The 26,001-nt window shown below is 43.5% G+C and overlaps 1 protein-coding gene across 2 annotated transcripts in view; it reads left to right on the forward strand.

Annotated features, from left to right (window-relative positions):
- Positions 1-26,001, forward strand: part of LOC115162132 (tetratricopeptide repeat protein 7B) — a 70,488-nt gene that overhangs the window by 32,031 nt on the left and 12,456 nt on the right. Inside the window, exons 11-14 of one of the 2 annotated variants that reach the window (XM_029713145.1) lie at positions 3,188-3,348; positions 8,356-8,472; positions 12,949-13,046; positions 22,704-22,844. In XM_029713145.1, coding sequence (XP_029569005.1) covers positions 3,188-3,348; positions 8,356-8,472; positions 12,949-13,046; positions 22,704-22,844 — 517 coding nt within the window. Of the gene's footprint in view, positions 1-3,187; positions 3,349-8,355; positions 8,473-9,134; positions 9,176-12,948; positions 13,047-22,703; positions 22,845-26,001 lie in introns of those variants that run through there. The other variant, XM_029713146.1, reaches the window with a different exon arrangement.

Here is a 26,001-nt window from a genome sequence, read left to right on the forward strand (position 1 = left end):
TCTAATGTTATGCTTTCGCCGTAAAGCCTTTTTGAAATCGGACAATGTGGTTGGATTAACGAGAAGTGTATCTTTAAAATGGGATATAATAGTTGTATGTTTGACAAATTTGAATTATGAGATTTTTGTTGTTTTGAATTTGCCGCCCTGCTATTTCACTGGCTGTTGAATAGTGTCCCACATTTCCCAGAGAGGTTAAAGTGAGTGCTCCTAATCTCAGTTTGTTACCTGTATAAAAGACACCTGTCCACAGATGCAATCAATCAATCAGATCCTCCTTCCCTCAGCCAGGGCATTGAAAATGGGTCGTGGATGGGTATTCCAGCATGACAATGACCCAAAACACACGGCCAAGGCAACAAAGGAGTGGCTCAAGAAGAAGCACATTAAGGTCCTGGAGTGGCGTAGCCAGTCTCCAGACCTTAATCCCATAGAAAATCTGTGGAGGGAGCTGAAGGTTCGAGTTGCCAAACGTCAGCCTCGTAACCTTAATGACTTGGAGAAGATCTGCAAAGAGGAGTGGGACAAAATCCCTCCTGAGATGTGTGCAAACCTGGTGGCCAACTACAAGAAACGTCTGACCTCTGTGATTGCCAACAAGGGTTTTGCCACCAAGTACTAAGTCATGTTTTGCAGAGGGGTCAAATACTTATTTCCCTCATTAAAATGCAAATCAATTTATAACATTTTTGACATGTGTTATACTGGATTATTTTGTTGTTATTCTGTCTCTCACTGTTCAAATAAACCTACCATTAAAATTATAGACTGATCATTTCTTTGTCAGTGGGCAAATGTACAAAATCAGCAGGGGATCAAATACTTTTTCCCTCACTGTATTTATATTTTGCCCTGTTTATCAAAAGTGTTGGAAAAACTTGTCAATAATCAACTGACTGGCTTTCTTGATGTCTATAGTATTCTCTCAGGTATGCAATCTGATTAATGCTCAGGTTATGGATGTGTCACTGCAACCTTAAAGGTCCGCAAAGATGTCACCATTGACCTTGATTCTAAGCAATATTTTGCTGCTATTTTTATTGACTTGGCCAAAGCTTTTGATATGGTAGATCATTCCAGTCTTGTGGGCCGGCTAAGGAGTATTGATGTCTCTGAGGGGTCTTTGGCCTGGGTTACTAACTACCTCTCTCAAAGAGTGCAGTGTATAAAGTCATAAAACTATCTCCCCCACTGCCTGTCACCAAGGGAGTACCCCAAGGCTCGGTCCTAGGCACCACGCACTTCTCAATTTACATCAACAACATAGCTCAGGCAGTAGGAAGTTCTCTCATCCATTTATATTCAGATGATACAGTCTTATACTCAGCTGGCCCCTCCCTGGATTTTGTGTTAAACGCTCTACAACAAAGCTTTCTTAGTGTCCAACAAGCTTTTTCTACCCAACAAGCTTTTCTATCTAAGGTTAACCTTGTTATGTTTATGAACACCTCCAAAACAAAGGTCATGTGGTTTGGTAAGAAGAATGCCCCTCTCCCCACAGGTGTGATTACTACCTCTGAAGGTTTAGAGCTTGAGGTAGTCACCTCATACAAATATTTGGGAGAATAATGGCTAGACGGTACTCTGTCCTTCTCTCAGCACATTTCAAAGCTGCAGGCTAAAGTTACATCTAGACTTGGTTTCCTCTATCGTAATCGCTCCTCTTTCACCCCAGCTGACAAACTAACCCTGATTCAGATGACCACCTACCCATGCTAGATTACGGAGACATAATTTATAGATCGGCAGGTAAGGGTGCTCTCGAGCAGCTAGATGTCCTTTACCATTCGGCCATCAGATTTGCCACCAATGCTCCTTATAGGACACAACACTGCACTCTATACTCCTCTGTAAACTGGTCATCTCTGTATAACTGTCGCAAGACCCACTGGTTGATGCTTATTTATAAAAAACCACTTAGGCCTCACTCCCCCCTATCTGAGATACCTACTGCAGCCCTCATCCTCCACATACAACACCCGTTCTTCCAGTCACATTCTGTTAAAGGTCCCCAAAGCACACACATCCCTGGGTCTCTCCTCTTTTCAGTTCGCTGCAGCTAGCAACTGGAACGAGATGCAACAAACACTCCAACTGGACAGTTTTATCTCAATCTCTATATTCAAAGACTCAATCATGGACACTCTTACTGACAGTTGTGCCTGCTTTGTGTGATGTATTGTTGTCTCTACCTTCTTGCCAATTATGCTGTTGTCTGTGCCCAAAAATGTTTGTACCATGTTTTGTGCTGCTACCACGTTGTGTTGCTACCATGGTGTTGTCATGTGTCGCTGCCTTGCTGTGTTGTTGTCTTAGGTCTCTCTTTTTGTAGTGTTGTCTCTTGTCGTGAAGTGTGTTTTCTCCTATATTTTTATTTATTTATTTATTTTTAATCCGAGCCCCCTTTTGGTAGGCCGTCATTGTTAATAAGAATTTGTTCTTGACTGACTTGCCTAGTTAAATAAAGGTTAAATAAATAAATAAAACAAATTTTAAACACTAGGAGTTAGCGCTATTCATCATTCATTTTACTTATACTCAAATACTTATTTCCCTCATTAAAATGCAAATAATTTTTTTGACATGCGTTTTTCTGGATTTTTTTGTTGTTATTCTGTCTCGCACTGTTCAAATAAACCTACCATTAAAATTATAGACTGATCATTTCTTTGTCAGTGGGCAAACGTACAAAATCAGCAGGGGATCAAATACTTTTTCCCTCACTGTACCATTGATTTCCGGCAGCAGTAGACTAATGAAAAGGACCTGATATTGGTTATTACCTGGTAGATTTAAGCAGGTGTTAACAACTAAGTTGTGTCTGATCATGTATCTACTCCATCAGAGATCTGATTGGCTGAGGTGGGAGAGACATTAGCATAGATATAATAACCCTATTATATCTGTGATTGGTTGTCACAAGATAGGCATGTATGGGGGAAAAATACATAAACACTGATGAGCAAGTACATGAGCTATTTGCCTTTTAATGTCAAGGGTAAAGGTTAGAGATTACTGATTCAAATAAAATCTTTGTTCTGAAAGGGCTTGCTACCGTAACATTGTAGCCAGATGAGTTCAGATGTAATAAGGGTTAAGGTTAGGGTCCTCTCCAGCATGGCCAGATAGTAGCACCCCTTGTTGTGGATGACTGGTGGGGATCTGACCCGTGTCCTCTGTGCTATAGATCCCGGAGGCGCTTGGGTACGTGCGTCAGGCTCTGCAGCTGCAGGGAGACGACGTGCACTCACTCCACCTGCTGGCCCTGTTGCTGTCGGCTCAGAAACACTACCACGACGCACTCAACATCATCGAGATGGCCCTCAGCGAGTACCCTGAGAACTTCATGTTAGTCTGGATTCTGGCCTTTCTCCACAACAGACTCAATGTTATACCCTCTTATTTTGTATATATTAGGATCCTTATTAGCTGTTGCCAAGGCAACCGCTACTCTTCCTGGGGTCCAGGAACAAAACAACACATCACAAGAAAACAATAGTCTACATCGGGGGTATTCCACTCTTACCCTACGAGGTCCGGAGCCTGCTGTTTTTTTGTTCTACCTGATTAATTGCACACACCTGGTGTCCCAGGTCTAATTCAGTCCCTGATTAGTGGAACTGGCTTAGAGGTCCAATACATAACAGAATACACTGTGCACTATACACATGTACACTGCTCCACCATTACAGATGTACAATATAACATTTACAATATTACAACAAAACAATATTACTGTGTGTGTGTGTGTGTGTCTCCACAGTGTTGTTTTATCTTATACAACTCATGCATGCTATCACATGCTACAACATTGGTGTTAGCATTTAGACAAACACATTAACCAAAGGATCAGTCAGTGTGCCTCTCTGCTCAAAGTGCCACTCTGCTCAATGCCAGCCATCCACACACACACACAGATCCACTTGGTTATTTTGGCAGCAGAGAGAGAAAGTGATTTCTAATTAATTGTATTTTTCGAGTATTTGTTACAGATAGAAATCACAGTGCTGGCTATACAGAAGATATCTCTTCTCCTCCCCATCTCCTCCCCTCTTCTCAATCGCCTCTCCTCCTCCCCATCTCCTCTTCTCAATCGCCTCTCCTCATCCCCATCTCCTCTCCTCCTCCCCATCTCCTCTTCTCAATCGCCTCTCCTCATCCCCATCTCCTCTCCTCCTCCCCATCTCCTCTTCTCAATCGCCTCTCCTCCTCCCCATCTCCTCTTCTCAATCGCCTCTCCTCATCCCCATCTCCTCTCCTCCTCCCCATCTCCTCTTCTCAATCGCCTCTCCTCCTCCCCATCTCCTCTTCTCAATCGCCTCTCCTCCTCTTCATCTCATCTTCTCATCCCCATCTCCTCTCCTCCTCCCCATCTCCTCTTCTCAATCGCCTCTCCTCCTCCCCATCTCCTCTTCTCAATCGCCTCTCCTCCTCTTCATCTCATCTTCTCATCCCCATCTCCTCTCCTCCTTCCCATCTCCTCTCCTCCTCCCCATCTCCTCTTCTCAATCGCCTCTCCTCCTCCCCATCTCCTCTCCTCCTTCCCATCTCCTCTCCTCCTCCCATCTCCTTTTCTCCATCGCCTCTCCTCCTCCCCATCTCCTCTCCTCCCCCCATCTCCTCTCCTCCCCCGATCTCCTCTCCTCCTCCCCATCTCCTCTCCTCCTTCCCATCTCCTCTTCTCAATCGCCTCTCCTCCTCCCCATCTCCTCTTCTCAATCGCCTCTCCTCCTCTTCATCTCCTCTTTTCATCCCCATCTCCTCTCCTCCCCATCTCCTCTCCTCCTCCCCATCTCCTTTTCTCCATCGCCTCTCCTCCTCCCCATCTCCTCCTCCCCATCTCCTCTTCTCCATCTCCTCTCCTCCTCCCCATCTCCTCTCCTCCTTCCCATCTCCTCTTCTCAATCGCCTCTCCTCCTCCCCATCTCCTCTCCTCCTCCCCATCTCCTCTCCTCTTCTCAATCGCCTCTCCTCCTCCCCATCTCCTTTCCTCACCCCCATCTCGTTTCCCCCTCTCAATCTCCTCTCCTCCTCCCCATCTACTCTCCTCCTCCCCATCTCCTTTGCCCCCTCCCCATCTCCTCTCCTCATCCCCATCTCCTCCTCCCTCTCCCCGTCTCCTCTCCTCCTCCCTCTCCCCATCTCCTCTCCTCCTCCCTATCTCCTCTTCTCAATCTCCTCCTCCCTGTCTCCTCTCCTCCTCTCCGGTGTCTGATGGTTAATTTGTATACAAACACTTCCCCTCTCACACCTCTGTCTCTGCGTAATCCTGAGATACTTTTTTTATATTTTCCCTGCTCTGTTTCCAGTGTTTTGAATTTCTCAATTTATAATAGATATAGCCTGCTGTGCCCTCAGGGCACCACAGTGTTGGCTGCTGTACCCTCAGGACACCACAGTGTTGGCCGCTGTGCCTCTTTCTCTGCCTCAGCCACTTACACAACATGAAAAAGAACAAGGTTTTTTTCACAAGCTTGATTGAGCTTCAGCTTTCCCTGTGGGAGAGTGGTGTGTGTGTGTGTATGTGTGTGTGTGTGCACTTGTAAAAACATGAGGCTGAATGCTGTGAATATGTGTGTAAAAAGAGTGTACTGTTATTATTTGTGTGAGAACATTGCAGAGAAGATTCAAGGCATGCGGTTTGTTGCACATTCATACACACAGTACATCCATAACACACACACCAGACACACACACACACAGTAGCTGGTACTGTATATTGGGATGAGGAAGAGATGAAAGGTGATGGTAATGTGATGTTTGAATGGGCACTACTTATACTGAACAAAAATATAAACGCAACATGTAAAGTGTTGGTTTCATGAGCTGAAATAAAAGATCCCAGCAATTTTACATATGCACAAAAATTTTATTTCTCAAATGTTGTGCATACATTTGTTTACAGTGGCTTGTGAAAGTATTCACCCCCTTGGCATTTTTCCTATTTTGTTGCCTAACAACCTGGAATTAAAATGGATTTTTGGGAGGTTTGTAACATTAGATTTACACAACATGCCTGCCACTTTGAAGATGCAACATATTTTTTATTGAGAAACAAACAAGAAATAAGACAAAAAGCTGAAAACTTGAGCGTGCATATGTCTCTATAAGCTTGGCACATCTAGCCACTGGAATTTTAGCCCATTCATCAAGGCAAAACTGCTCCAGCTCCTTCAAGTTGGGTGGGTTCTGCTTGTGTACAGCAATCTTTAAGTCATAACACAGATTCTCAATTGGATTAAGGTCTGGGCTTTGACTAGGCCATTCCAAGACATTTAAATGTTTCCCCTTAAACCACTCGAGTGTTGCTTTAGCAGTATGCTTAGGGTCATTGTCCTGCTGGAAGGTGAACCTCTGTCCCAGTCTCAAATCTTTGGAAGACTGAAACAGGTTTCCCTCAAGAATTTCCCTGTATTAGCGCCATCCATCATTCCTTCAATTCTGACCAGTTACCCAGTCCCCGCCGATGAAAAACATTCCCACAGCATGATGCTGCCACCACCATGCTTCACTGTGGGGATGGTATTCTCGGGGTGATGGAGGTGTTGGGTTTGCGCCAGACATAGCGTTTTCCTTGATGGCCAAAAAGCTCCATTTTAATCTCATCTGACCAGAGTACTTTCTTCCATATGTTTGGGGAGTCTCCCACATGCCTTTTGCCAAACACCAAACGTGTTTGCTTATTTTTTTCTTTAAGCAATGGCTTTTTTCTGGCCACTCTTCCATAAAGCCCAGGTCTGTGGAGTGTACGGCTTAAAGTGGTCCTATGGACAGAAATTCCAATCTCCGCTGTGGAGCTTTGCAGCTCCTTCAGGGTTATCTTTGTTGCCTTTCTGATTAATACCCTCCTTGCTTGGTCTGTGAGTTTTGGTGGGCGGCCCTCTCTTGGCAGGTTTGTTTTGGTGCCATATTCTTTCAATTTTTTAATAATGGATTTAATGGTGCTCCGTGGCATGTTCAAAGTTTCTGTTATTTTTTTATAACCCAACCCTGATCTGTACTTCTCCACAACGTTGTCCCTGACCTGTTTGGAGAGCTCCTTGGTCTTCATAGTGCTGCTTGCTTGGTGGTGCCCCTTGCTTAGTGGTGTTGCAGACTCTGGGGCCTTTCAGAACAGGCATATACATACTGAGATCATGTGACACTTAGATTGCACACAGGTGGCCTTTATTTAACTAATTAAGTGACTTCTGAAGGTAATTGGTTTCACCAGATCTTATTTAGGGGCTTCATAGCAAAGGGGGTGAATACATATACACGCACCAGTTTTCTGTTTTTTTTATTTTTTAGAAACAAGTAATTTTTTTTCATTTCACTTCCCCACTTTGAACTATTTTGTGTATGTCCATTACATGAAATCCCCAAAAAATCCATTTAAATTACAGGTTGTAATGCAACAAAATAGGAAAAACGCCAAGGGGGATGCATACTTTTGCAAGGCACTGTGCATCCCTGTTAGAAAGCATTTCTCCTTTGCCAAGGTAATCCATCCATCTGACAGGTGTGGCATATCAAGTGCTGAGAGGGGTTGCTGAGGATTATTTATGCCTAAAATAAAGCCCTTTTGTGGGGAAAAACTAATTCCGATTGGCTAGGCTTGGCTCCCAAGTGGATGGGCCTATGCCATTCAAAGCCCACCCTGGTTACGCCCCTGCCCAGTCATGTGATAACCATAGATTAGGGCCTAATGAATTTAATTATATTGAACTGTATAACTCAGTAAAATTGTTGAAATGGTTGCATGTGTATTTTTGTTCAGTTAAGATTAATAGATTGCCATTTATTTCACTACGCTGTGCTGGGAGGAACACTAGGCTGGGAGGGAGGAGAGCAGAAGGGTGGATGAGAGGGTTCTATGAATGAAAACTTTATTCTCCCATTCGCTTTTCTCTATCTCTTTGCTCTATCTCTCTCTCTCTCTCTCTCTGCTGTGTCTCTCTTTCTATCTCTATCTCTCTGCTCAAATTAGCTTTCATTAAACTCTTCTCTGAGTGGAGTTCTTGGTGAATGCACCCCCCACTCCCAGGCATCCTAGAGATTCCAGTACTCCTCATTGAATATGTAGTGTGAGTTTGTAGCAGGGGGAGGATGCTTTCCTCTGTCTGCAACCTCACACTGTTGTCTTCTGTGTTAATGTGTTGTGTCTTCTGTGTTAATGTGTTGTGTCTTCTGTGTTAATGTGCTGTGTCTTCTGTGTTAATGTGCTGTGTCTTCTGTGTTAATGTGCTGTGTCTTCTGTGTTAATGTGCTGTGTCTTCTGTGTTGTGTCTTCTGTGTTAATGTGTCGTGTCTTTTGTTTTAATGTGTTGAGTTCCTGCGTTTTAAACTGTGCGTTTCCCATGTGTTTGCCTGCAGTCTTTTATTCACCAAGGTGAAGCTGGAGACATTGTGTCAAGGACCTGAGGAGGCTCTGCTCACCTGCAAACACATGCTACAGATCTGGAAGTCCTGTTACAACCTCACTAACCCCAGGTACAGTATAGTAGTACCCATTACACTGGTAAAATGTTCTGTCCACTAAATAGAACTAAAATGTGTAAGATGATAGCAGTCAAATATGTTGGACACTATACCATTGCAAGCTGCAGTATTGTAAGCCTCCTTCAGGAACGTTGTGCCTCACACACTCAAAATGTAGTCTTTTGGAATGTCAGAGAAGAAGGAGTGAGGGAGTCTGGGGCCAAATGTCCATGATCTCAATCTCCTGTGTGAACATTAAGCTCCAACTTTAGCCTCATCTCTTACAAAAGTCTGGTATTAACTATGACGAGAGAGAGCAGCACTGCTTCCCTGATTATATCCATGGCTTTTTGATATGCTTTAAAGAATCCACTGAAGCTATACTGTACATAAAGAATCACAGGCCTGAGATCAGAGGACTGTACAGTCGTGGCCAAAGGTTTTGAGAATAACACATATACATTTTCACAAAGTCTGCTGCCTCAGTTTGTATAATGGCAAATTGCATATACTCCAGAATTTTATGAAGAGTGATCAGATGAATTGCAATTAATTGCAAAGTCCCTCTTTGTCGTGCAAATGAATTGAATCCCCCAAAAACATTTCCACTGCATTTCAGCCCTGCCACAAAAGGACCAGTTGACATCATATCAGTGATTCTCTCGTTAACACAGGTGTGAGTGTTGACGAGGACAAGGCTGGAGATCACTCTGTCATGCTGATTGAGTTTGAATAACAGACTGGAAGCTTCAAAAGGAGGGTGGTGCTTGGAATCATTGTTCTTCCTCTGTCAACCATGGTTACCTGCAAGGAAACACGTGTCGTCATCATTGCTTTGCACAAAAAGGGCTTCACAGGCAAGGATATTGCTGCCATTAAGATTGCACCTAAATCAACCATTTATCGGATTATCAAGAACTTCAAGGAGAGCGGTTCAATCGTTGTGAAGAAGGCTTCAGGGCACCCAAGGAAGTCCAGCAAGCACCCAGGACCGTCTCCTAAAGTTGATTCAGCTGCGGGATCGGGGCACCACCAGTACAGCGCTTGCTCAGGAATGGCAGCAGGCAGGTGTGCATGCATCTGCACGCACAGTGAGGCGAAGACTTTTGGAGGATGGCCTGGTGTCAAGAAGGGCAGCAAAGAAGCCACTTTTCTAAAGGAAAATCATCAGGGACAGACTGATATTCTGCAAAGGGTACAGGGATTGGACTGCTGAGGACTGGGGTAAAGTCATTTTTTCTGACGAATCCCCTTTCCGATTGTTTGTGGCATCCGGAAAAAAGCTTGCCCGGAGAAGACAAGGTGAGCGCTACCATCAGTCCTGTGTCATGCCAACAGTAAAGCATCCTGAGACCATTCATGTGTGGGGTTGCTTCTCAGCCAAGGGAGTGGGCTCACTCACAATTTTGCCTAAGAACACAGCCATGAATAAAGAATGGTACCAACACATCCTCTGAGAGCAACTTCTCCCAACCATCCAGGAACAGTTTGGTGATGAACAATGCCTTTTCCAGCATGATGGAGCACCTTGCCATAAGGCAAAAGTGATAACTAAGTGGCTCGGAGAACAAAACATTGATATTTTGGGTCCATGGCCAGGAAACTCCCCAGACCTTAATCCCACTGAGAACTTGTGGTCAATCCTCAAGAGGCGGGTAGACAAACAAAAACCCACACATTCTGACAAACTCCAAGCATTGATTATGCAAGAATGGGCTGCCATCAGTCAGGATGTGGCTCAGAAGTTAATTGACAGCATGTCAGGGTGGATTGCAGAGGTCTTGAAAAAGAAGGGTCAACACTGCAAATATTGACTCTTTGCATCAACTTCATGTAATTGTCAATAATATCCTTTGACACTTATGAAATGCTTGTAATTATACTTCAGTATTCCATAGTAACATCTGACAAAAATATCTAAAGACACTGAAGCAGCAAACTTCGTGGAAATTAATATTTATGCCATTCTCAAAACTTTTGGCCACGACTGTAAATAACTTTGTGATTACTGTTGATGTATAAAGGTCTTTATAAATCCACTTGCATTGATTGATTGATTGATTGATTGATTGATTGATTGAGCTAAATGATGTATTACATAACTCAACTCACTTCCTTACTGTTGCTGAATCCCATCTAGACATAACCCTGGTTCCTCCAGTGGCTCCATGTATGCATCCCAAATGGCACCCTCTTCCCTATTTATTGCACTACACACCCCTATGGGCTCCTGTCATACAAAATGGATAGAGTGCCATTTGGAACGCAGGCCGTCTGCAGCTAATAGCAACAATGCAGCGGAGAGAGAGTCAGAGTGTGGACAGATCAGTCCCTCACATCATGTCAGCCTCTCGTTAAACTGGAGAATGTTATTCCACTGAGACCAATTACAAGGAACCAGAGTCCTCTCCTCCTAGTCCACTGCTACAGCCACAGCACACACACGCACATCATGAGACTAGACCGGGGCCGGGGCTACTGTAGCCTTATTCCTATACTGCATAATCTGTCTGCAATGTATGCAGGATGCAGGAGCAGCTCATTATAGAAGGTGCGATAGCATTTACTTCAGACAAAACCTACAGGAGGGGAAATATACCGGTAGATGACGCATTAGCGTGTTAAAGTTAGTCAGGAGCAGACTGATTTGAGGAGAAAGACGCAGTAGGTCCTGACAGGAACCAGTAATCCACACAGTGCACCAGACCAATGCATCATAATGTTTCATTGTCACAGTGACATTTGACTGGGGGATCTCTCCATGACTATCAATCTACACACAATACCCCATATTGACAAAGCGAAAACATGTTTTTAGACATTTTTGCAAATGTATTAAAAATAAAAAAACAGAAATACCTTATTCAGACCCTTTGCTATGACACTCGAAATTGAGCTCAGGTGCATTCTGTTTCCATTGATCATCCTTGAGATGTTTCTGCAACTTCATTGGACATGGTAAATGATTGGACATGGTAAATGGTGAATTCAATTGATTGGACATGATTTGGAAAGGCACACACCTGTCTATATAAGGTCCCACATTTGATAGTGCATGTCAGAGTAAAAACCAGGCCATGAGGTCGAAGGAATTGTCCGTAGAGCTCCGAGACAGGATTGTGTCAAGGCACAGATCTGGGGAAGGGTACCAAAACATTTCTGCAGCGTTGAAGTTTCCCAAGAACACCGTGGCCTCCATCATTCTTAAATGGAAGAAGACCAAGATTCTTCCTAGAGCTGGCCGCCCCGAAAAACTGAGCAATCATTGGAGAAGGGCCTTAGTCAGGGAGGTGACCAATAACCTGATGGTCACTCTGACAGAGCTCCAGAGTTCCTCTGTGGAGATGGGAGAACCTTCCAAGAAGGACATCCATCTCTACAGCACTCCACCAATCTGGCCTTTATGGTAGAGTAGTCAGACGGAAGCCACATCTCAGTAAAAGGCACATGACAATCCACTTAGAGTTTGCCAAAAGGCACTGAAAGGACTCTCAGACCATGAGAAACAAAATTCTCAGGTCTGATGAAACTAAGATTGAACTCTTTGGCCTGTATACCATGCGTCACGTCTGGAGGAAACCTGGCACCATCCCTACGGGGAAGCATGGTGGCGGCAGCATCATACTGTGGGGATGTTTTTTTTCAGCAGCAGGGACTGGGAGACTAGTCAGGATCGAGGCGAAGCTGAACGGAGCACAGTACAGAGAGCTCTTTGATGAAAACCTGCTCCAGAGCACTCAGGACCTCAGACTGGGGCAAAGGTTCACCTTCCAATAGGACAACGACCCTAAGCACACAGCCACGACAATTCAGGAGTGGCTTCAGGACAAGTCTCTGAATGTCCTTGAGTGGCCCAGCCTGAGCCTGGACATGAAACCATTGGAGCATCTCTGGAGAGACCTGAAAATAGCTGTGTAGCAACACTCCCCATCCAACCTGACAGAGCTTGAGAGGATGTGCAGAGACGAATGGGAGAAACTCTCCAAATACAGGTGTGCCAGGCTTGTAGCATCATACCAAAGAAGACACAATGCTGTAATCGCTGCCAAAGGGCCTTTAACAAAGTACTGAGTAAAGGGTCTGAATACTTATGTAAATGTGATAAATGTAATTTCTAAAAAAAACAGTTTTTGAATTATGGGGTATTGTGTGTAGATCGATGAGGGGAGGGGGAAACAATTTAATCCATTTCAGAATAAGGCTGTAACGTAACAAAATGTGGAACAAATCAAGGGGTCTGAATACTTTCCGAATGCACCGTGTGTGTTGTGTGGTGGTGTGTCTAACCCACCTCCTAAACTTGGAGCATTGCTCTCGGTTTCATCACCCATACCATGCAGTGAGCGTGGGTCTACCTTAGACACAAAAACACAGTTTTTAGTCTGAGCAGCTGTCATTGTAATAGGGTAGATGGGCAGAGAGGGGTTTTAGGAAGCTTAGCTATCTAGTTGGTGTTTAACATCAATTCTGTCTGTCTGTGTGTGCTAGTGATTCGGGTCGAGGCAGCAGCCTGTTCGACAGAGCCATAGCAGACAGAAGGACGCTAAATGCCATGACGCTGCCTGACTTCAGTGACCCAGAGGCAGGTAGGTGTCACCTCACTACCAGTACCTCACAACCATAGCTTTTTACCAGTACCTCACAATCATATCTTTGTACCAGTACCTTACAATGATAGACATGCAGGTCAGTCAAAGCAAAACACTATAATTTTACATTTTAGTCATTTAGCAGACGCTCTTATCCAGAGCGACTTACAGTAGTGAATACATACATGTCATTTTCATTTCATGCATTTTTTTATTTTTATATATATATATTTTTTTTATACTGGCCCCCCGTGGGAATCAAACCCACAACCCTGGCGTTGCACACACCATGCTGGCGTTGCAAACACCATGCTCTACCAACTGAGCCACAGGGAAGGTACTATCTTACCCCAGGACATTTACCATGGTGGCTCTCCCAGAAAAAGATAGATACATACATACATAGATACATACATACATACATACATACATACATACATACATACATACATACATACATACATACATACAATACATACAATACATACATACATACATACATACATACATACATACATACATACATACATACATACATACATACATACATACATACATACATGTTGAATGATAAAGCCTCAGTACCATGTCCAAGCCCCTATAGTCACAGTGTGTCCTGTCCTGTCTCAGCATGACTACTGTATCTACAGCTACACCTGTATCTCTCTGAACACAGTATCATACCAGTCTTTCTCTGTCACGATGGCTACAGGGTTTATGGCCAAACTGGAGTAATGAGGAAACTAGTCGTTGCTGTTAAGGGCTGAATCTCGAACCAACCACTCTGCCACTTAGCGATCAAAGCTAGCGAAGTCATTGATTGGCGATTCAGCCAAGGAATGACATTCTAGGCATACATACATACATATACTGAACAAAAATATAAACCCAACATGCAACAATTTCAATGGTTTTACTGAGTTACAGATCATATATGGAAATCAGCCAACTGAAATAAATTAAATTAGGCCCTAATCTATGGATTTCTCATGACTGGGCAGGGGCGTAACCATGGGTGGGTGGGGGTGGGTGGGCCCTTGGGTGGGTGCTTCCTTGGGTGAGCCGGATGTGGAGGTCTTGGGCTGGTGTGGTTACACGTGGTCTGCGGTTGTGAGGCTGGTTGGATGTACTGCCAAATTCTCTAAAACGACATTATGGTAGAGAAATTAACATAAAATTCACTGGCAACCGCTCTAGTGGACATTCCTGCAGTCAGCATGCAATTGCACAGTCCCTCAAAACTTGAGACATCTGTGTCATTGTATTGTGTGATGAAACTGCACACTTTAGAGTGGCCTTTTATTGTCCCCAGCACAAGGTGCACCTGTGTAATGATGATGCGGTTTAATCAGCTTCTTGTAATGTCACACCTGTCAAGTGGATGGATTATCTTGACAAAGGAGAAATGCTCACAAAGAGGGATGTTAAGACATTTGTGCACAACATTTTAGAGTAATACGCTTAAGAATGGCAAGAGTGTGCAAAACTGTCAAGGCAAACGGTGGCTACTTTAAAGAATCTCAAATATAAATATATTTTGATTTGTTTAACACTTTTTTGGTTAATGCATGATTCCATATGTGTTATTTCATATTTTTGATGTCTTCACTATTATTCTACAATGTAGAAAATAGTAAAAATAAAGAAAAACTCTTTAATGAGTAGGTGTGTCCAAACTTTTGACTGGTACTGCATTTCCCCTTCCGTCCCTGTCAGCAGTGTTAAGACACACCCTGTAGCCTGCATTCTGTAGAGCTTTGGTGAGCTTTGGTTTTAGACTTTCATTTTGTCATAATGAAGGTATTTTTTACTGCAGTGTTCAATGTCCAACAGTTTTTCTTTCCTACCACAATAAAGGCTTTTAAATCTGTGTTACCCCATACAGTATTATATTATGTCACTGATCAACTGAAAGGTTTCTCTAAGTCAGCTTTGCCATTTTTCTCTTCTTTCAGTGAGACGTTGCTAAGGGAACGACTACAGTTCTGTGTTTTCTATATATCTGTGTCATCGCTTACTTTTCTGTTGTTTCTAGTCTCTGGCTCTGGCTCCTTCTCTCTCTCGGGGGCTTCCTCTCTCTTTCACACCGGCCCCTCCCTAAACCCTCCTCCACTCCTCCACATCCCAAGGACGACCTCCCTCTGCATCCTCCGAAGCCGGCTGGCGGCTATCATGCTTTCTGTGACCACAGCCTTCAACGACAGTCCAACAATAGAAATGCTCCTCTGCACCGCCCACCACCATGTGCGGCCAATGGCATGGTTTGGTGTGCGTGACTCACAGCCCAATCACAGCAATGCTTGTGCATTTTTAACTCACTGGGATTGTGTCCAAAATGGCACCATATTCCCTATATAGTGCACTCCAATTGACCCTGGCATAGGACACTATATAGGTGATAGGATGCCATTTGGAACGCAACCTGGGTCTGTGCTCCAAGGCTTATTAGATCAATCCGTAGATACACAGTAGCTGTTGTTGTCGTGGTCTAGGCTGTGGTGTGTGTTGTATGTACACTGAGTGTACAAAACATTAGGAACACCTTCCTAATATTGAGTTGCACCCCCTTTGGCCCTCAGAAAAGCCTCAATTCATCAGGGCAGGTACTCTACAAGGTGTGGAAAGCGTTGCACAGGGATGCTGGCCCATGTTGACTCCAATGCTTCCCACAGTTGTTAAGTTGGCTGGATGTCCTTTTGGTGGTGGACCATTCTTGATACACACAGGAAACTGTTGAGTGTGAAAAACCCAGCAGCGTTGCAGCTCTTGACTCACTCAAACCGGTGTGCCTGGCACCTACTACCATACCTTGTTCAAAGGCACTTAAATATTTTGTCTTGCCCACCCTCTGAATGGCACACATACACAATCTTACTGATTTTAAGTGGATTTAAAAGGTGATATCAATAAAGGATCACCTGTATTCACCTGGTCAGTCTATGTCATGGAAAGAGTAAGTGTTCCTAATGTGTTGTACACTCAGTGTATAGTTCCTTAACCTTTTAGAGACCCCTTCGCGCTCTAATCCCGTTAAAGGATTGATTTTGACAACAGCCAGTGGAAAATCAGAGCGCCAAATTCAAAACAGCTAAAATCTCATAATTCCATTTTCTCAAACAATCAACTATTTTACACCATTTTAAAGATAAGACTCTCGTTAATCCAACCACATTGTCCGATTTCGAAAAAGGCTTTACGGCGAAAGCATAAAATTAGATTATGTTAAGACATAAACTTCACAAGAAAAACCACACAGCCATTTTCCAAGCAACTAGATGTATCACAAAAACCAAAAGTACAGCTAAAATATTCACTAACCTTTGATGATCTTCATCAGATGGCACTCATAGGACTTCATGTTACACAATACATGTATGTTTTGCTCGATAAAGTTCATATTTATATCCAAAAACCCCATTTTACATTGGCGCATAAAGTTCAGAAATGTTTTCCCTCCAAACCTCCCGGTGAATGAGCACAATGAGCACACACATTACAGAAATACTCATCATAACCTTTGATCAATATACAAGTGTTATGCACAGAATTATAGACTTCTCCTAAATTTCAATTTCAGTATACAGATTTCAAAAAAGGTTCACGGCGAAAGCACAATTTGCAATAATCTGAGTACAGCCCAGAAGACACCAACAACTAGCAAACAGAAACCCGTCATCTTGGAGTCAATAAAACTAAGAAATTACATTATAAATATTCACTTACCTTTGATTATCTTCATCAGAAGGCACTCCCAGGAACCCCAGCTCCACAATAAATGTTCGATAAAGTTCATATTTATGTCCAAATACATCCATTTTGTTCGCGCATTAGGTTCACTATCCAAATCCACTACGCGCGTGCTTACTTAGTCCAGACAAAAAGTCAAAAAAGTTATTCTACAGTTTGTAGAAACATGTCAAACGATGTATAGAATCAATCTTTAGGTTGTTTTTAACATATATCTTCAATATAATTCCAACCGGACCTATCCGTTCTCTTTAGGAGTGAATATGAACTCAGCTCGCTCACAAGTCCTTGCGTGTGACTGAGCCCATGCCTTATAATGGGACACCTAATTCCTTGGGCTGTTATTCCCATCAAATTCACCATAGAATCCTCAAACAAGGTTCTAAAGAATGTTGACATCTAGTGGAAGCTTTAGGAAGTGCAAAATTAACCCTAAGTCACTGTATACTGGAAAGGCAATCACTTGAAAAAAACTACAACCTCAGATTTCCCACTTCCTGGTTGGATTTTTCTCAGGTTTTTGCCTGCCATATGAGTTCTGTTATATACTCACAGACATCATTCAAACAGTTTTAGAAACTTCAGAGTGTTTTCTATCCAAATCTACTAATAATATGCATATCCTACATTCTAGGCCCGAGAAGCATGCAGTTTAATTTGGGTACGTTTTTCATCCGGCCGTGAAAATACTGCCCCCTATCCCGAAGAGGATTAACAGCGCTGAAAACCATGTTGGAAAGGACAAGGTGAAAACAATACCCAGGCAGCACAGTACTATTCAGGTCGGCCTAACAGAATGATTCAGGCCGGCCTAACAGAATGATTCAGGTCGGCCTAACAGAATGATTCAGGTTGGCCTAACAGTATGAATCAGGTCGGCCTAACAGAATGATTCAGGTTGGCCTAACAGTATGAATCAGGTCGGCCTAACAGTATGAATCAGGTTGGCCTAACAGTATGAGTCAGACCAGAGTGTCCTGTCCTGCAGGCCTAACAAGTCCCTATTTCGCCTAATTAGCCGTCCCGTCCGGTTTAGACAATGAGTCAGCAGCCACTGAGGATATGAGAAGGAAAGGGAGAACAATGGAAAGAAAGAGAGGTGAACTCAGGGCACCATATCTATTTATCTGACCGACTGGGTCTTAAGACAGACAGGTTCTTTTCTATAATTGTATCTGTCACTGAGGACAAAAGAATAAAACGACAACGTCAGACAAATAAGATGTCAGTTCAGTTGTCATGGAGGTTGTTTGGGGTAAACAGAGGTAGTACAGTATACAACGTGTGAGGAATTTCCAGTCAGGCACTTGTACTACAGGTTTGTCTACAGGCACTACAGGTTGAACCCACCCACGTTTGCTCAAGCATGCTCCCGCTCCACACACACGTCACTCTACTACCTATTCTCTCCTTTATCTACCTCTCTTTGTCCCCTGGCTTTCTCTTTCTAGTAATTAGTTTGTCCTTTGGTGTTCCACAATCTCTCCCCCCTCTGCCTTCCGTTGTGCCATTTTATGGTTTACTGCTAGATAAAGGGTTAGATTGGGGCACTTCAAATAACCATTGTGTATTTACACATGCACTAGAGACCCAAGGTTTTTGTGTCTGCCATAATAATGTACTTGATCTTTAAATAAGGAACATGATATTTATAATTAGGGAAGGAAAAGCTTGCAGCTTCAACCTTTGTCAAGGATGCCAATATGTCAACCACAGAAACCTGCAGTGGTAAAGCACAGTTTAGGATGGATTGGATTTGCGCAATGATACTGTATTTATGTGGATCCATTTTCCTAATTTCATTAGCAGTTAGTAACAATAGCATAAATAACATGAATAAAAGTGTTAAGTATTCCCTGAAGTTAAAAATGACCTTTAAAATGTTTGACTCCCAAGTCTGCTACAGTTTTGTTGTTGAGTGAAAGTGATTTTTAAGTTTTCTCCTGGCTGTATCTCTTTAATTACCCCTCTTTAAAAAATATATATATTTTCCGCAATCCTCCTTCTTTGTTTGTTTGTTTTTGGTTTGTTATTTTAAAGGCAGCCCTCCAGATGCTAACTTTCATCAGTATCATGGTTTTTACTCCATGTTTTCAGTTTGTAAGTAGCGCTTTTCTCCCTCCGCTCCCTCTCTCTTTGCCTACTAAGACGCTGGACTTCTGGCCTTGGCCTGATCTCTCCTCCACAGTCAGAATCTATCCATCTGCCACCACCTGCCAGTCTCTCTGTCTGTCTGTGCTCCTAAAGTCAGTCAGTCACCCACCATGTGTGGACTGTACCGGAGGCTGTCCTGTTCGCTACTCGCTAGTTCACCTTTTTTGTTCCGTTTTGTTTAATTAATTAATTAGTTTCCGCAGGCCCTTTGTGCTACACCTAAACAATTAGCTCACTATGCTCCCTGACTCGCTGGGCCAGCTATGGAGTAGGCAGCTCCATAATTAAAGAGGCAGTATCGTTTCCCCCGGCTGGATGCTCTATTCTGTTCACCAGATACGCAGCCTTATCGTAGACGGTCCCTCCACCTGACCATACAATGCAGAGCTCATTAGCCAGACCAGTCCCAGTCAGACGAGCTGTTTGTTGTTTTTTTTCTCATTTCCTTTGTGGTTTATTTGCCTTAGTTATAGGGCTGTCAGATGGAGCCTGTCAGTCAAAAGGACTACGTTGTCCATGACTGCTGACTCCTGGCTGTTGTATTGTGGAGACCAGTCAGTTTCGCTGCTGGGCATCTTGGCTTTCACAGATTATTAACAGTTTTCCTTTGAGCTTCTCTGACAGCGAACACGCACTGGCCACTTTCTTTTCATGTGGCCAGCCCGGTGTTCTTTGGTATGCACTTGGACTTCACTAGAAACAAAACAAAAAGAGTGGATGATCACTGCCTCTTGTAGTGGAGGAGGTACATAAAGATCTGAATTCAGATATGATGGAATTGTTTTACCACTATCCATGGAGTTTTTAAACTATGGCGCACGACATGGTTGACTGCGCCAATAAATCAACACAATCTACTTTTTGATTTTATCAAATTGCCTGCGTCTTGGAGCTTAAATTGGGATCATGTGCTAATGACGGTTTTAAAAAAAGAGCAACAGAGCAATGTACTATACAACAAACTTGGTGCATGGAGGACACCATCTTTATGCATCGTCCCCATTCCTGCTGCCGCTCTGTGCTCTCAAGCCCCGGTGAAATGAATACTGTTTCTTTAAGAATGTGAAGATTCTTTCTGTGCTGCTGTGAACTGAAGCCCCACCCTCCACATCGCTCTCTATCAATGCCTTACACTTTGTACCCTGCATGAAGGCCCTTTTAGCTAACCTTTTAGGCCACTGTGCGCGTGAGAGAGTTTGTGCTATTTTTTCCTAACTGCATGGATTACAATTTTCAGTCATCCAGGTAAAGAGTATACCAGTTTAATCCAGGCTTAGTTTGACTCATTCACCTGAAGTGTGTGCCATTTATCGATATAACTGGATAACAACAGTATCTACAGTCTGCTTGGTGATACAGCCATTTGTCTTGATGGTACAGCTCCTGGTGCTCTTTCTCTATCTATTCAGGGACCTTTTAAAACAATCAATCCCGCCACTTATCCGGGTGTTCCTTCCTTCTGTGATAAACCTTCTTCAGCCATATCATATTGCTGTGGTCGTAGAAATAGAATGGCTAGAACAGAAAAATCTCTTTAGGCCACGACATTACACGCAGTATGGTTGACGCTGTCTGCATCCCAAATGGCAGCCTATTCCCTATATGGGTCAGTACTTTTGAACAGAGCAAGTGTCTCCAGTCTGTAGCTGTGCTAAATGTGGGAGCTGGAGCTGAGGCGGGCTACTGCTGCTGTTAGGGAAGGAAGATGGTCGATCTCAGGGGTCCCAAATGGTTTTCTATTCTCTATATAGTGCACTACTTTTGACCAGTCAAAAGTAGTGCACTATATAGACAATAGGAAGCCATTTGGGATGCAGACAGGGTTGGTTTTTAGAAGCACACTGTGTGCCTTGCCCATCGCTTCAGTCAATAACCAGGGAGCTAGAGAGAAAGCAAAGAGTTCTATTTCTGATAGCCTGCCTGCCGGTAATCCTGTGTGCAGTGGTGTGGGTGTTCAGAGAGATAGATTGAAGGATGAGCATGTGTAGAGGTAGGAGAGAGAGTGCTTAGAGTAGCTACTGTGTTCATAAAAATAGTTCTAACATCTAGATTAGATGAAATATTTCTGGTTTAGATTGTGTTCATTACTAGTGTGTTGAGGTAATAAGAGAAGCCTTTACAGTGCTCAGATGATGTTCAGCATCGATGGCTGGTGTGTTTCAGTGATGTAGAATATAACACCAGTCTATAGTGTAACGTAAAGGGGATTTCAGGATCAGTGTTTAGTTTTAAGGGCAGCCAGTCAGTTAGTAAAGGTGAGTGAAGTATGTTGAGAAGAGTAGGTTGTTAATGTGTTCATATGGACACTGGAGGTGTTTTATGGATGTTACTGGTTGTTAAAGGGTCTATAGCTTAATAGAATCACTTACGCAGAAAGTTTGTGCGAGCGCGTGTGTGTGCACGCCCCAGCCTGCCTCTGCTGCAGGTCTGTTTTAACGGGATGTGTCCGTGCGAGCTCGTGTGTGTGCACGCCCCAGCCTGCCTCTGCTGCAGTCCTGTTTTAACGGGATGTGTCCGTGCGAGCGCGTGTGTGTGCACGCCCCAGCCTGCCTCTGCTGCAGTCCTGTTTTAACGGGACGTGTCCGTGCGAGCGCGTGTGTGTGCACGCCCCAGCCTGCCTCTGCTGCAGGCCTGTTTTAACGGGACGTGTCCGTGCGAGCGCGTGTGTGTGCACGCCCCAGCCTGCCTCTGCTGCAGGCCTGTTTTAACGGGACGTGTCCGTGCGAGCGCGCTTGTGTGTGTGAAGTGGCCAGAGGCTGTTCCCTATTCCCATTTCACTAAATCCTCTTAGTACCATTTCAGTTTAAACGCAAGTCAAATCTCTACTCTCAACTCACAAGACTTTATCAAAAACATCTCTCTATAGCCAGGGGTATTTTCTCCCCCCCCCCCCCTTAATTCATCACAGGCATTTTCTTTGCCCTGCCCCTTTCACCAAATCTTCATGACAGGATTTGAAGATAGGAAGCATTTGGCCTTTAATCTAAAGCTCTTTGAGGCCTATAATGAAAGCCGTCTTGCTTTTTAGAGTGGGGGAAAGTAGTTTCCACTCCGAATAGTATCTCCAACGAACCAACTCCAGTCTCAAATGTAAAGCAGTTAGCCTAGTTTCTACAGCTACAGCCAGGTTATTGTACATCTATACATGGATATGTGAATCAAGGATTTGCATGAATAATATTTTTTTTGCAAGGACAGTTAATAGGTACTGACTTAGTGTAGCTGACTAAGTATAGCCTATATAATATGAAGCATTTTGTCAAGGCATGAAGCCATCTGTGTGTGAAATGTTGTGCAGCTTATGTCCTTAAAGTGGAGAAACGTTAGCCTGCAGTTGCATCCTTTACCATGAGGAGGTGCTGCCTTATTGACCCCCTCTCCTCCCATGTCCTTCTCCCTCTCTGACTCTCTCTCTCTCTGTATCTCTCTCTCTCTCTGTATCTCTCTCTCTCTCTGACTCTCTCTCTCTCTATATCTCTCTCTCTCTCTGACTCTCTCTCTCTCTGTATCTCTCTCTCTCTCTGTATCTCTCTCTCTCTCTGACTCTCTCTATCTCTCTCTCTCTGACTCTCTCTCTCTCTGTATCTCTCTCTCTCTCTCTGACTCTCTCTCTCTCTGTATCTCTCTCTCTGACTCTCTCTCTCTCTGTATCTCTCTCTCTCTCTCTGTATCTCTCTCTCTCTCTCTGTATCTCTCTCTCTCTATCTCTCTCTCTCTGTATCTCTCTCTCTCTGTATCTGCATCTGTGTGCAGGCTCAGTCCACGCCACATCCATGGTGGCGTCGCGGGTGGAACAGGCCCTGTCAGAGGTGGCCTCCTCCATGCAGAGCAGCGCCCCCAAACAAGGACCCCTACACCCCTGGATGACTCTGGCTCAGATCTGGCTCCACGCAGGTATAATTGTACACTACACCACTATAACACACAGCTATGGTAGTACACTACACCACTATAACACACAGCTATGGTAGTACACTGCACCACTATAACACACAGCTATGGTAGTACACTACACCACTTTAACACACAGCTATGGTAGTACACTACACCACTATAACACACAGCTACGGTAGTACACTACACCACTAACACACAGCTATGGTAGTACACTACACCACTATAACACAGCTATGGTGGTACACTACACCACTAACACACAGCTATGGTAGTACACTACACCACTAACACACAGCTATCGTAATACGCTACACCACTATAACACATAGCTATGGTAGTACACTACACCACTAACACATGGCTATGGGTGTGTGTGTGTGCACTTGTGTTCATGTGTGTGTGTTGTTAGTGATTGGCAGGGTGTGTGGGAGTGGTAAACCATGAATTCAGGGGAGGTGGGGTTGTGGTGGGAGGAGGGTGGTGGACTACTACCAGACAGCAGCTTAATGGAATCAAAATATGTTCCTGGGAGGTGATCTGACTGTGGACCATTATCATAACCCAGGCAGGGCAATAGGTGGGAAGGAATCTACACACTGACTTCTTTATTGGGTCAATATTCTTATCGCCAGCCTTGCGTAGATTCTCACACCAAGGGGACGTCACCTCCCACTAAAACTGCCTCTCGGCTCTGAAAGAGAGAGAAGAAATGAATGAGAGCGGAGAGAGAGAGAGATGAGGGGATGGTTGAGAGAAAATGTAATAACTTGCCTGTGTTAGTTTTTACTCTGTTTATTTAGAACCTAACAGACAACTAGTTAAAGCTCAAACTAAGGTTATTCACCCACTGGGTCAAACATCTGAAAAGACAAAGACATGTTTCCACCAGCACAAATATTTATACCCCGCCTTTAGGCGGAATCGCGTCCTTTTCTCTAAACATTACATCTTTGTTGCTAGGCAGCAAATTAAGTGATGTGGGTAATAAACTGTTCCTTCTCTCTTCATGTGACCTGACCTGACCTCGGCCACCATTCCTCACTAATCCACAGCTATCCACCCTTATCAGTGACCGCAACCTTGTGATTGCCTTTTCTCTTACTTAGTAACATTCCAAGCCCCTGGCTCTTATCCAATTTCCATTGACCCCACCATATACAGTGGCAAGAAAAAGTATGTGAACCCTTAGGCTAATGACTTCTCCAAAAGCTAATTGGAGTCAGGAGTCAGCTAACCTGGAGTACAATCATTGAGACGAGATTGGAGATTTTCGTTACAGCTGCCCTGCCCTATAAAAAACACTCACAAAATTTGAGTTTGCTTTTCACAAGATGCATTGCCTGATGTGAACCATGCCTCGAACAAAAGAGATCTCAGAAGACCCAAGATTTAGAGTTGTTGACTTGCATAAAGCTGGAAAGGGTTACAAAGTATCTCTAAAAGCCTTGATGTTCATCAGTCCACGGTAAGACAAATTCTCTAGGAGTGTCTGTCCTGCAAAGATGACTGCAAGAGCACAGCGCAGAATGCTGAATGAGGTTAAGAAGAATCCTAGTGTCAACTAAAGACTTACAGAAATCTCTGGAACATGCTAACATCTCTGTTGACGAGTCTACGATAAGTAAAACACTAAACACTGCTGTCCAAAAAAAACATTGCTGCACATCTGAAGTTCGCAAAAGAGCATCTGGAAGTTCCACAGCACTACTGGCAAAATATTCTGTGGACAGATGAAACTAAAGTTGAGTTGTTTGGAACGAACACAACACTATGTGTGGAGGAAAAAAAGGCACAGCACAGCACACCAACATCCAAACCTCATCCCAACTGTAAAGTATGGTGGAGGGAGCATCATGGTTTGGAGCTGTTTTGCTGCCTCAAGGCCTGGACAGCCTGCTATCATCAACGGAAAAATGAATTCCCATGTTTATCAAGACATTTGCAAGAGAATGTTAGGCAATCTATCTGCCAATTGAAACTCAATAGAATGGCTTCAACAGAAGAAAATACACCTTCTGGAGTGGACCAGTCAGAGTCCTGACCTCAACCCGATTGAGATGCTGTGGCATGACCTCAAGAGAGCAGTTCACACCAGACATCCCAAGAATATTGCTGAACTGAATCAGTTTTGTAAAGAGTAATGGTCCAAAATTCCTCCTGACCATTGTGCAGGTCTGATCCGCAACTACAGAAAACGTTTGGTTGAGGTGATTGCTGCCAAAGGAGGGTCAACCAGTTAAGGGTTCACATACGTTTCCCACCCTGCACTGTGAATGTTTCCACGGTGTGTTCAGTAAAGACATGAAAACGTATAATTGTTTGAGTATTATTAGTTTAAGCAGACTGTGTTTGTCTATTGTTGTGACTTAGATGAAGATCAGATCAAATTTGATGACCAATTTATGCAGAAGTCCAGGTAATTCCAAAGGGTTCACATACATTCCTCCTACATATAACCATTAACTTCTGGTGTAGCAAGTATTTCAAATTACAACCCAACAGTCCCTCCTATTTTAATAGTAATTCTTTACTGTTCAACATCACATAAACTTTGAAATTACTTATAAATGAACAAAAAATAAAACATTATTAACATTCACAGTTGATTATTAGATTTAATCCTCCAAGACTTATGGCCTCTGTTCTATAATAAAACTATGCAGACTCTTATTTCCATCTCTCATTGGACAACTGATAATGACATTTCAGCTGGAGCTTTTGACTTCCATTTCCTCCTTCTGGTTCCTAAGAGAGTGATAGCACAAGACATGAAAACAAAAAGAAACACAAAACATAAAAAGTATTAATGTGCTAAGCTATGCATAATTTAAAAAAGTTTGATAACATGACAATTCCCACTCTCTCTTCGCCTTACTCTATGCCTTCAGGATCATTTTCTGCTGGGTTCTACAAAATGAAGGCCCTAAGAAACCTTCTCATGCTTTCACTCAGTCTTCCCCCGTCCGGCAACAGGTTCCAAGAGGTGTTCCCAAGCCATTTTCACTTTGCTCCCCATCTCCTAATTTGGGCTATAGTCCAGTTGCATGCTGTTACTATAGCATCCTTCACCACTACTCCTGCAGTTACAGCGACTGCTGTGAGAATAGCTATTGCATTGAATCTGTCTCCTGCTCTCCTATTGCCTTTGTGGTTC

The sequence above is a fragment of the Salmo trutta genome, chromosome 25 (genome assembly GCF_901001165.1).
Source record: "Salmo trutta chromosome 25, fSalTru1.1, whole genome shotgun sequence".
NCBI classification, from domain to species: domain Eukaryota; kingdom Metazoa; phylum Chordata; class Actinopteri; order Salmoniformes; family Salmonidae; genus Salmo; species Salmo trutta.